Genomic DNA, 13,132 nt, shown 5'->3' on the forward strand with positions numbered 1-13,132 from the left:
TAGACTCAGGAAATCTCGCCTGAAGTATCCTCAGACACAAAATGAGTTCGGGAGTCTTGATCCAATTCTTAGTGGAAATGGGCTTCCAGACAAAACAGACGCTAATTCAGCACTAGTTGGCCTTCACAAGGCCACTGAGTGGATGTCATGAGAATCGAAAAGAAATTTACATTGATGCGATGGGGGAATGCTTCTGAGGTTGGGGTAGAATAGAGAAAATTTACCCTCATTCATATCTTTGCCACCTCAAGATTCAATTACTTCAATGCTCGTCTAGCTGGTTTCCCATCTTCCACATACTACAGCTCATCCAAAAATCTGCTCCCTGTTTCATATCCCACGCTAAATCCTTACTGTGCTATGCCTAATCTGGGTGTGATACCGTCCGCATACTTGGGGTCAGTTACCACGTGTATGCTGATGGCACCCAGGTCTACCACTCCACCACCTCTCTCAGCCCCTCTATTGCCTTTGTGCTATCAGACTGCTTATCCAACATCCAGTCTTGGATGAGTCACAATTTTCGCCAGTTAAACATTGGGAAGACAAAAGCCATTGTCTTTGGCCACAAACTCCGTACCCTTACCACTGATTCCATCCCTCTCTCTGGCCACTGTCTCAAGCTGAACCAAACTGTTCAGTGTCCTGTTTGACCCTCAGCAGAGCTTGTAACCCAAATCTTCTCCATCACAAAGTCTACATAGTTCCACCTGTATAACATCACGCACCTCCGCCTCTGCCTCAATTCATCCATGCTAAAACCGTCATTCATATCTTTGCCACCTCAAGATTCAATTACGTCAATGCGCGTCTAGCTGGTTTCCCATCTTCCACATACTACAGCTCATCCAAAAATCTGCTCCCCGTTTCATATCCCACGCTAAATCCCACGCACCAATCACCCCTGTCCTGGATGACCAACATTTCCTTCCAAATTCCCAATGCCTCAAATTTAAAATTCTCAACCTCATATTTAAATTTCTTCATGGCCTCACCTCTCCCTATCTCTATAACCCACTTCAGCCCTTCAACCCCCTTCCAAACCCTCTGATTCCAATCTCGTGCATCTCCCCTTTCCTTTTGCTCCGTTTATAGCCATGCCTTTAGCTGCCTCGGCTCCATGCTCTGGAATTCCCTCTCTAAACCTCTCCGCCACTCCACTTCCCTCTTCTCCTTTAAAACCATCTTTAAAACCCACCTCTTTGACCACGTTTTTTTGTCACCCCTCTTAATCTGGCTTTCTTTGACTCAGTGTCAATTTTTCCTCACCTTTTTCTATGTTAAAGGTGCTATGTAAATGCAAGTTGCTGTTGATATTGACTTTGGGTGCCCAAATGGAGAGTGCACCATTCCCCAGCACCTTGTCAGCACCAAAATAATCTAGGTTTATTTTTCTGTAGGCTATTCCTACAGATACTGCAATGACAACTATGTTTACACAATTAATTGCAGTATAAAACTTTTATCAACACAAATCTCTTTTTTAAAAAATGGCATTTCACAAAATATACACAAATCTAGAATGCAGGCTTATATGGGAAAGCAATAATGTGTATTGCGACTTGGTAACAAAATTATCAAGTAAGAGATTGGTGGATCAGGTCTCAGGACTGCTCATTACTCAAATCTACACACAAGAGTTCATATAAGTTTCAGCCGGACTGCTGGAGGGCTGCCTTGCAGAGCGTCCTTCTACAGGAAGAAGAAATCCTGGAGATGGTTCACTCATGCTGCTGAAAGCCCACCTCCTATTGGTGTATTCTGTGACTATCTGTTACTTTTTGGGGAAAATTCACAGGCTTGGTCAACCTCCCCTCATTAGGTTAGCAAAATTTAAAGAAGAAAATACAATGGTATGATTCATTTTATTTACTTGTGTACGCAAGTACTGTTCAATCTTTACCTCGTGTTGCTATTTTTACTTCTACCCATTTTGAAAATTGTTTCCTTAGTTCCTGCTGCACCATTTTCGGACCAGTGGAGCAGGTAGGCAACGCACACTGTCTAAGGAATCAGAAAATTATCGGGGAGAATTTATCTACTACCGCCCTGCTGCGGTATACTTTCCAATGCAGTGATATTTTGTATTATCAGTTCAGGTAGTACTGTTATTTTTTATACTGGCAGATATTGCACTGTAGCTGGGTATTGCTCATTAAATAGTACTTTTTTTCTAAACAGATTATCCAATTCTTCAGTAACATTCTTGGAATAAGCAGGCACTAGAGCTATAATTAAATTAATAATTCCAAACCTGCATTTTAAAACAGTTTCCCGGACAGCAGAAATGGGTTTCTATTATCCAAAATACTTTGTCCGAATGAGAACATTCTGAAATCTTGTTCACATTACTATGTTCTAATACTAGCCCCATGACTAATAAGCCCACCACTGCATTAAAAGCTCCTTAAAAATTTGTAAATTATCATGGCACGTTGCTTAAATTTTAATAAAATACTTAACAACAGTAGAACCCAAGAGTTTACGTACTGTTGGGCATTTGAACCCTTTCGTTTCTTGTACGTGACACAACGATGTTTTCAAACACTTTTTAGGGCCAGCAGATTTTAATGTGGATCAACTGTAACATCTGAAAATATTTGCCTCAAGCATTTGAATATGTAAGGCTAGTTCTAAAAAAAATCTCAAAAAAGGTTGCTAATGTGAAGAAAGTGCAAACAGCGTGGTTATTTCTCTGATTCTACTTTTACAGTTATTTAAAGTCCTTTAGACACAATGAAAATAAAATGATTACCATCGTAGTACACAATAGCTCCTACAAGCTTGTCTTTTTTCAGCATGGGGAAAAGTTCCAGAGCTCTTGACTTGGTAAGGATGTAACTGCTTGTCAAACACTGACTTCCAGCCACAAGATCGTACATCTTTATCCCAACCCAGTAATAAGGCAACTGCCACCACCTATTGGATGAAAATAAAGGATACTGGGATGAACTTGAGTGCAAACTCTTTATAAACATACAAATCCAAATGCACTCTGTGAACTATTGTGTCATTTCAAAGATTCTGTGCATGCTGCAACAGAACATGTCCATATTATCAAAACCGCCATAGAGGTATTATGTTCCTCTTTGTAATGTTAAAAATCTGAAAAACTGCCATTTTTCTTTAAAAAAATAAAAGTTTTTTGTAAAGAGGACATTTACTAGTTTAAAAAAAAGGCTGTCCACCTGGTTGGCTCATGAGAAAAAAACTATTTACAACGTGCAATTGAATTGGGTCTCTACATGTCCCGGTGCTGGTATACCAAAAACAGGCAAGTTTCAATATACATAAAGCAGAAACAAATTGATTTCATATCTGTATACAATATAACTTGAATTATTTTCCTGTACCCAAAATTCCCAGTTATTCAATGTTTTTCTTTTGTATACATTTCATTTATAATTACATTACATTTTAAGCTTAAAATACATACACACATATATCATTCCCTGTATGACACATGAATTCCCATGACCTAAAGATATCTGAGATTATCAGCATAGCTTCCAGGGTCTCAAATGAAGTATACAATAGTTTCCCAGAATCCATATTTGGTAGAATTACCTATTCCAAAATAATAACATTGTATAAATAATGTCTGTAGTAGCAAATCTGTTGCCACCCCAAATCCAAATTTTTGCCTAATGGCAGAATTTTTTAAAAAATATATCCAAAGCAGACTTTCTGATGCCCTAACCCCATCTGCACAGTAAAAACACAAGTATGTTTAATTTTGTTATTAGCCCCTGCAACCTATGCATCAAAGTTTTTGGAGAAAGGCAAGTACGCCAGCTTCTACCTGCGCCTCATCTTTGTTGGTGATAGAAAAGAATTAGGTGTTGTATCAGTAGTTTGTATAGTCTCTGTCAATGCACATATCAGTTTCTAAACAACTTAACATTCCCTGTGTTTGTTAAAAAATACAAAATATCTTAAAAACACACACAGCATGGACCTGCAATTTTCCACCAAGTCCTGATCTAGTATGGCCAGTCAGTGGAAGGCATTCAGTGATCATTCCAGAGAGAAAACATTAAGCTGAGCCAAACCAAGCTGCTGTGCCCTTTCTGATGACTGCTTGGAGTCGTTACAGGTCTGAATTTAGGAAAATATTCTACTTGTCATTCTACCTACATAAATCTACCTTTATTAAAAAAATATATAAATTGCACAAATCAGAAATCACCCGTTTCCCTGGCATGAAGAAACAAAACCTGAGGGGCAGGTTTTATCACAGAATGAATCTGGAGATGGTACAGTGTAGTTGCAGATTACAAGGCAACATATATCGCCCAACCCATGATGGTGAAGACAGAAGTGGGCATGCTCCATTGAAATGTAAATCCAGGCCAGACCCACTGATGTAAGCTTGGGAACATGTTCACAGACTCGACTGGACACTGGAATAGGCAAACCCTCGAATATGAAATAAGAAAGAAAATTCTGCAAATAAATCACATTCTGATCTGCTGGGGCTTTATTCTTTGAACTGAAAAAGTTTGTTACTACCTCATCGTGGAAACTCGTTCAGATTTTCTTTTTCAAAATAACAAATTAGTTATCTTACAAATAAAATACAAAGATTTGTTTCAGACAAATATTGCCCTTTCATGTTGTTGTATTATAAAGACCAAGTTTGAAATATTAAGCTTTACTTTGCCATGTTGGCCTATCTTACACTCTCCTCCCCTTTAAAAATAGAAATTCAGAATAGTCTCTGGAGCAGATAATAATGTTTACACATAGTGTTTCATCATTGTGCTCCACTCGACATGGTTTTGAGAACAGTCTACATAGGATTATACATCCCAATTCCTTAAAGTCTCAGAAGATACTGGTGACTAAGACAATTTCCCTGAGGCAGCAGTCTTCCTTTACTAAGAAAGTTGCTTTAGGCTTTGTAGTTGAGCCAGCTTTGGTGTCATTATTGGTTTTGAAATCCCATCTGTGCTAAAATGATGGACGAGTAATAAGTAATTTCTCTCTTTTCTTGCATGAAATAAATGTCATCGCCATTGTCAGTATTGCACCTGGCCAAGTGAGTGACTTCGACAGCAAAGAGAAAATCATAGATAGTCATTGATGGGACTGAGTTCTGGCAGTCACACTTTGAATCCTTCTGACTGAAATAAGGTGCCCAGGAGCTAAACAGTCAAATGAACAATCAGAGCAGAATAAAAAGTAACCAGCAAAAAGGAAGAAAACCGTTAGATTTTCACAATTATGAAAAACTACTTTAAATGATCATCTTCATAATAAGTAGCCAGAGAACATAAATAAATTACAAAATATGGCAAGACTTTTGGCGCTATTTTGTTACAAATAAGTTTCATATTATTACAATTAATGTGACAAGTGCTTTATAGCAATCCTGTACTCTATTGAGGAAGTCCACCAAAAAGATAGGTTACAGCAACTGATAAATATATTGTTCTTTATAGGTTATGTTGTATTTATAAAATGCAGCACATCTGTACAACTTTACAAAAGCGAGATAAAAACATGCATTTAAAAGTACCGTATGCATTTTTATTAATACAGACAGAATCTGGTGCACTTTTTAATAACTTGATCTTCAATATTTTTTAGGTTAGCCATTAAATACAAAATTGGTTAGAAATTCCTCTTTGTAGGTTACTTTTGATTTCTGTGAGTTATCACCCACGTGTTCAAACACATTTTTCTGAAAGGGACCTGGGTGAGATTGAATGCTTTATAATAGATGGACAAGTGAAAAACCAATTGTTTCGTGCCTGCAATAAAGTTGGATTGACACAAGAGATTTATCAATTAGCACCTTTATGTAGCACACAGGCTAGCTGTTGCAGTAACAAATTCATGGTCTAATAGAAAGGAGACATTTCCCAATGGAAAGGAAGGAACTGGAGAGGGCCCAGCACTTCTACCAAGGCCCCCCCAAGAGGGAGGGCACAATTGGTGGCACCCATGTTGCCATCAAGGCATCAAACAATCATGAGGTGGATTCCACTTGATCATTGTACAAGCAGTCTCAGACTACCACAACCAAATAATGCAAGTGAATGTAAGGTACCCTTTTTTAATTGGAATGTGGGTGATACTGGCAAGGCAGTATTTATTGTCCAGCACTAGTTGTCCTGCTGGCATTACGACATACACATGTAGTGTAGAATTGAACTCACATGTAGGCCAGACCAGATAGGGGTGGTAGGTTCCCTTTCCTGAAGGGTATTAGTGAACATCGAGTTTTTACAACAATCCAGCAGCTTTCATGGTTATTTTCCTGGTGCCTGCCCACAAATTTGAAGATTTATTGAGTTGAATTTTCCCAACTTACCATGGTGGGATTTGAACTCAGAGCGCTGGGTTGTTAGACTAGTACCATAACCACTTGGCTATCACAGCCTGAAATCAGCAGCCATGATGCTTACATCTTGCGACAGTTGAGAGTGCTACAATTCTTTGAAGAAGCAGGGAGAATGGATTGATGGCTCCTGGGGACCAGGGCTACTCCTTACTGTCCTGGCTAATGTTACAAAACAGAACCCCCACACTGAGGCCAAAAGAAATCACAACAAGCTCATATCTCCATCCAAATTCTCAGAACATACCACCAAATTGTTGAAGCAACTCTTCTAGACATCGGCACAAAAGAAGTGGGGTCCTACTCTACAGCCCAAGAAAGTTTCAAAAGGTCATTTGTGACTCCTGTGCTCTGCACAACTATGCCAATACCAGAATGGAATTCATGCAGCCAGAAGGTGAGCCTGCACCCAGGCTTGCAGAGATCAAGATGTTGAGGAGGAAGTGGAAGAGCAGGAAAAAGATGATGATGGCAAGCAGACCAAGGACCAACTTAGTTGAAAGCAGCCCTTCAGCCTCCATAAGAGAGTTCTGTAAGAGATACTTTCCCATATCAACATGCTGAGTCAAATCCTCCTGCCTTCTTTGCCATACCTACATGTTTATCCCTAACACCAATAGTCATAGGTTCCACTGGTCAACAAATTAACACCAAACATTCCAATGAAGGCCCAATCAATTTATTTCTCTACTCCTGATCCTTGATTAATGTTTGCTTCCCCGGTGCTTATTGTCTGCACTTCAAAAAGAACTTGCATTTATATAGCGCCTGTCACGACCTCGGGACGTCCCAAAGCATTTACAGCTAATTAAGTACTTTTGAAGTGTAGTCACTGTTGCAATGTAGGAAACAGGGCAGCCAATATTGCACACAGCAAGAACTCACGAACAGTAATGAGATAGGGACTAGATGATCTGTTTCAGTCATGTTAGTTGAAGAATAAATATTGTCCATGACACAGGGAAGAACTTCCCTGCTCTTCTTTGAATAGGGCCTTTAGGTCTTTTACGTCCAACCGAGAGGACAGGCTGGGCCTCGGTTTAACGTCTCATCCAAAAGAGCAGCACCTCCCACAGTGCAACACTCCTTCAGTACTGCATTGAGGTGTCAGCCTAGATTATGTGATCAAGTCTTTGGAGTGGGACTTGAACCCACAATCTTCTGACTAAGAGGCGAGAGTGAAACCAGTGAAGCAAGGCTGACACCTTGAACAAGTGCGGTGCCACATTTGTGCCCTGCTACTACAGCTGGCAACTCAGCATCTTCTTCTTCTTTGGCAGTCCCTCGGGGTCGAGGATGACTTGCTTCCACTCTGGGAGGGTGGGTTCTGCAGTGGCTGAATAGTCCAATCCTGGAGCCGCAGACCCTGCCACAGGTGGGGCAGGTAGTATTTAATAAGGCGGGTGGGTGAGACGCTCTGGATTCTGCGCGCTCTTTCCGCTGCTTACGCTTGGCCTCCACGTGCTCCACTCGGTGACGCTCGAGGTGATTGGCGTCTTCGCGGATGCTTCTTCTCCAGTTTGGGAGTTTTAGGGCAAGCGATTCCCACGTGTCGGTGGGGATGTTTCATTTTTTTTTGGGAGGCTTTGACAGTGTCCTTATAGCGTTTCCTCTGCCTTCTAGTGATCGCCTGCTATTGCGAAGCTCGGAGTAGAGCACTTGTTTAGGGAATCTTGAGTCAGGCATGCGGACAATGTGGCCCGCCCATCACAGTTGGTTGAGCGTGACCAGTGCCTCGATACTGGGGATGTTAGCCTGGGAGGGAACGCACACGTTGCTACGCCTACTCTGCCAGTGGGTTTGCAGGATTTTGCGGAGGCAACGTTGGTGATATCTCTCCAGGGATTTGAGGTGTCTGCTGTACATTGTCCATGTTTCTGATGTGTACAGGAGGGCGGGGACCACAGCTGCTCTGTAGACCATGAGCTTGGTGCTGGATTTGAGGTCTCGGTCTTCGAACACTTTGTTCCTCAGGCGTCCGAAGGCTACACTAGCGCATTGGAGTTGATGATGAATTTCATCGTCGATGTCTGCTCACGCCAAGAGGAGGCTCCCAAGGTATGGGAAATAATCCACGCTGTCCAGAGGCTCAAGTGGATCTTGATGGTCGGGGACAGTGTTGTGTGGGAGGAGCGGGCTGGTAGAGGATCTTTGTTTTCCGGATGTTTAGCCTGAGGCCCATTCTCTCATACGCCTCGGTGAATGAGTCGCCGATGGTTTCTGGCTCGGTCTCTGAGTGTGCGCACACGCAGGCGTCGTCTGCGTACTGCAGCTCGATGGCAGAAGTTGGGGTGGTCTTGGTTCTGGCCTGGAGGCGTCGAAGGTTAAACAGTTTCCCACCTGTCCCTGTAGGTTAGCTCCACTCCGGCGGGGAGCTTCATGGTGATGGGGTGGAGTGTTGCAGCAAGGAAGATGGAGAAGAGCGTTGGTGTGATGACACAGCCCTGCTTGACCTCAGTTTACACTCATATTGGGTCTGTGGTGGATCCATTGGTGAGGATCACGGCTTGCATGTCATCGTGGAGCAGGCGGAGAATGGTGACGAATTTCTGCGGGCAGCTGAATTTGAGGAGGATGCTCCACAATCCCTCACGGTTGACAGAGTCGAAGGCCTTTGCGAGATCGAAGAAGGCCATGTACAGAGGTTGATGCTGCTCCCTGCACTTTTCCTGGACTTGTCGCATGCTAAGGATCATGTCCATTGTGCCTCTTTACGGGCGGAAGCCACATTGAGACTCAGGGAGGAGCTCTTTGGCCACTGGAGGAGAATTCTCGCGATGACCTTTCCCGTGGCGGACAGTTGGGAAATCCCTCTGTAATTTCCGCAGAGTCGGACCTATCTCCTTTCTTGAAGATGGTCACAATTACGGCGTCTCTGAGATCTCCCGGCATGCTCTCTTCCTTCCAGACAAGAGTGATAAGGTTGTGTATTCGTGTCAAGAATGCCTCGCTGCCGTATTCAATGAGGATTCCATCTGCGCCGGGGGCCTTGTCCATGACACAGATAAGAACTCAGCATCTACGCCGTAACAGCATATTGTGAGTTGGGGCGTAATGCATTCATCTTACAGGTCTGCAACAATGCTCTCTGCACATAGGAAAAATGCTAAGGGACCAGATTTAAATTACTTAAATGAACCAATAATGTGGAATCCAGTGGGGTTGGCCTTCCACTCAACCAGTGCAGCTGCACCTGGCACTGTGGGTAATTTTTCTGCCCAACCAAGGAATTAGCCCTCAATAAGTACAGACCAATGCAGGCATAGGAAGAAATAGCCAAGAGTGTCAACAGTGCATCGTGCACTTGGACATGGGAGGATGTCTGGAAGAAGCTGTCTGATATGAAGAAACAAATCTTAACATGAATACTATAAACATGTCAATAAAGACTCAAGGTAAAGTACCAGCTGAGCAACAAATTTCCCTGTATTGCTTTTGAATGAGTGCTCTTGTGCAGAAGTTAACTAATCAAAAATTTCCATGGTAACAAAGCAAATTAAGGTTAAGTGGGACTACACGGTAGAATTCAATTACAAAAGAAAACACTGTTGACCAAAGGAATATGCTTCAAAACCTGGAAGAAAAGCATGAGCTAATAGTATTGTATCCTGTTACACTGGCTGCTGTGCTGTTTTGCCCACAGAACTTCAATGGCCTCCAGCTCCTCAGCATCTTTCAGGGTGAGGCATCTTTGCACTGCTATTTTGTGCAGTACACAGTATGCTATTACAATTTGGCAGATCCTCTATGAACCATATTGTAATGATAAACCCCCTTCCCCTATCCGATTCGCCCAAACATAGAAGTAATGTGCGAGCACCACATATTTGTTTAATAAGTAGACTGCTTTGGTAGGCATGTCACTCTACAATGGTGTGAGGACTCTGTACAGCTGTCATCAGCCAGGGTTATGCTGAGTAACCAAGGTCTCTCAGAAGCCAACCATCCTCTTTAAATAATTGAGGTATTCAAGATTGTCTCAGAGTATACACATTGTGAAATCATTGCTGCCCAGAAAGTGTGTAGTGACATGCACGATTTTCAGGCACTGGTTGCATTTACCTGCACATTTACTGGTAAAAGCCATTCCTGTTCAGATAGTGGCATTGCATGCAAGTACATGGATATCCAAATTCATAGCCTGGTGTCACGATTCAGGGTTCTTTGACCATTTCCCCAAGATAAAGACTTGGACATAAAATGTGTTTTGAGCAAAAGCTACCAATAAGACACTAGCTTTTCGCAACAGCCCCATGCTGAGTTATGAGTCTGTAGGTAATTAATGAAATGAGAAGTGGTTTCTATCAAACACCAAACAATAGGCAATTCATTAGCAACGTCTGGCCATTGACCAAGATATCTAACATCTTGGTGTTGATCACCTCTTTTGGGGGTCGATTTTCACTGCCTTAAGAGGGTGGTAATGACCTCAAAATGGGGTTGGTAGCCTTATTGATCATTAACATCGGTGATGCGCCTGGCTCCATTTTGAAAGGGACTGCCTGTTTCAGGTGACTGGCTCCTTTTAATATGGAAATCAGGGTCCCATGACGTAAATAGGACACCAATTGTCACATTAAGTCTTTAAATGTTCAGAGCCTGCGTTGAGCACTCTCTGACCAGTCCCACGGGCAATGGAACCAAAGAGGCCCGCCAAAGGTAAGCGTCAAATATTTTTGTGGGCCCTGGAGCGCTTTTAAGTTGAGTTAAATGATCCAGAGTGGGCTACAGTATTCTTTTTCTTTATTGTTATAATAGTACATCCATCTCCTCCCCTATCTCAGTTCATCTGCTGCCAAAACCCTCAACCATGCCTTTGTCACCTCCAATCGCGATTATTCCATTGCCCTTATGGCCGGCTTCTCATCCTCCACTTTCCATAAGCTTCAGTTTCTCAAAACTCCGCTGCCCGTATCCTAACCCGCACCAAGTGCAGCTCACCCGTCACCAGTGTGCTCGCTGACCTACATTGGCTCCTAGTTCCCCAACACCTCCAATTTAAAATTCTCATCCTCGTGTTCACATCTCTTCATGGCCTCGCCCCACCCTAACTCTGTAACCTCCTCCAGCCCTACAACCTTTCGAGAACTTTGCATCCTCCAACTCTGGCTCTTCCGCATCCCCCATACCCTTCACCCCTCCATTGGCAGCCGTGCCTGCAGCCATCCAGACCTTATGCTCTGGAATTCACTCCCTAAACCTCTCTGGCTCTCCATCTTTCTCTCCTTCTTTAAGTGCCTCCTTAAAACCTACCTCTTTGACCAAGCTTTTAGTTACAACTCCTAATATCTGATTACGCTTCTGTGAAGCGCCTTGGGAGGTTTTCCTATTTTAAAGATGGAATAGAAATACAAGTTGTTGTTTTTGTTCTATGCAAACAGAAGTTATGTTGATTGTACCAAGGGGTAAATTTTACCCCCACGAACGGGTGGGTTGGGGCCTGTTGGGAAGTTAAAAATCGTAAAAAAGTAAAACCTGACCCCAACCCGCCCACTTCCAGTTTCAACAGAGGCAGGTCGAGGGGCAGGCGACCAACCCGTTCTCAGGAGGTGGGTCGGTCAGTAAAGTCTTTTAAGGAGGCTCCATTTTGCCAGGTTTTTTTTATTTTTAACTCCTGGGGACTGGGATTCCCGGGTCTTCTGCTTCACGCCACGTAAGAGGAGGCAAGAAGGGCCAGATCAGCAGGTAAGTGCCTTTATTGTGCTGCTAGTGGGCCAGGAGGAGCAGGAGTGTTTCCTCCAGGCCCAACGAGCCTACCTGTCACGATCCCACGCACGCGATCGGCCGACCCCCTCCCCATGTCCGACCCCCCCTCACAATCTCTGACCCCCCCACCACTATCTCCGACCCGCCCCCAATCCCGACCTCGCCCAACGATGACCCCCAACACTGACATCATCTAAGACTTACCTGCTGGCATCCGCTCCCTGGCTGCTCTCCCGTCCAACTGACAGCCAGCCTGTCAATCGGACTGGCCTGTTGGGCGGAGAACCTACAGAAAAAAAATGAAAGACGCCCTTACGTCAAAATCATAAGGACATCTGGGAAACCCGTACTTCCGGGTTTCCCGGATGTCCTTACGATTTTGACTTAAGGACATCCACACTAGTAGACGCAAATAGCAGACTAGTAAATCCACACTAGTAGAGATAGGGTAGTTGGAACTTAAAGGGGAGTGGCTGATACCAGTGAACCAGAGTAGATCTCTGCAGCAGGCCCCAATTCTTACGCCCAGGGAAGCCACCATTCCAAACTAAATGAATCAGTCTTACCTGCTGCTGGTCACTGCGAAAGACCATGTATGTGTTTGCCCACTGCAAAGGGGCACCTGTGACCTACTTCCTGCAATCCATCACAAATTGACTGATGCCAATAATGTACCCAGCCGTTGGCTTGAAGGACCTTGTCATGTAGAAATTAAGGCTGTGGTAATTTTCAATGCACTAGGTAGTGCAGAGTTGCTGTTGGACTGTAGTTTGCTTGCAGCTGACCACAAAAGATCAATGACTGCCTGCTCACTGAGGCACAACTTCCTAAACCACTGACCTTTCCTAAGATCCAGGTAGCTGTGTTTGGGATGATATACATGCTGCCTGGGGAGCTACTGGGTCCTGTAATTCTGCCTCCCAATATCTGCTTATGCTGCCACCAGCAAAAAAATATAGGAGACGATTTTAAACCTACTCGAGTGGTGGAAACCAGGTGGTGGGGGCTGTTAAAATCTCTCATGTAACTTACCAACCCTCGAGATGCCGGGAGCTGACAGTCCCCGATTTTAATCCACTC

General features: G+C 43.5%; 1 protein-coding gene across 3 annotated transcripts in view; it reads right to left on the minus strand.

Moving 5' to 3' along the window:
• The window catches only part of gpd2 (glycerol-3-phosphate dehydrogenase 2 (mitochondrial)), a 122,725-nt gene that overhangs the window by 47,940 nt on the left and 61,653 nt on the right, over window positions 1-13,132 (minus strand). For all 3 annotated transcript variants that reach the window (XM_067987437.1, XM_067987438.1, XM_067987439.1), the window contains one exon: window positions 2,756-2,919. In XM_067987437.1, coding sequence (XP_067843538.1) covers window positions 2,756-2,919 — 164 coding nt within the window. The remainder of the gene's footprint in view (window positions 1-2,755; window positions 2,920-13,132) is intronic.

This window comes from Heptranchias perlo, chromosome 7 (genome assembly GCF_035084215.1).
Source record: "Heptranchias perlo isolate sHepPer1 chromosome 7, sHepPer1.hap1, whole genome shotgun sequence".
NCBI lineage: Eukaryota > Metazoa > Chordata > Chondrichthyes > Hexanchiformes > Hexanchidae > Heptranchias > Heptranchias perlo.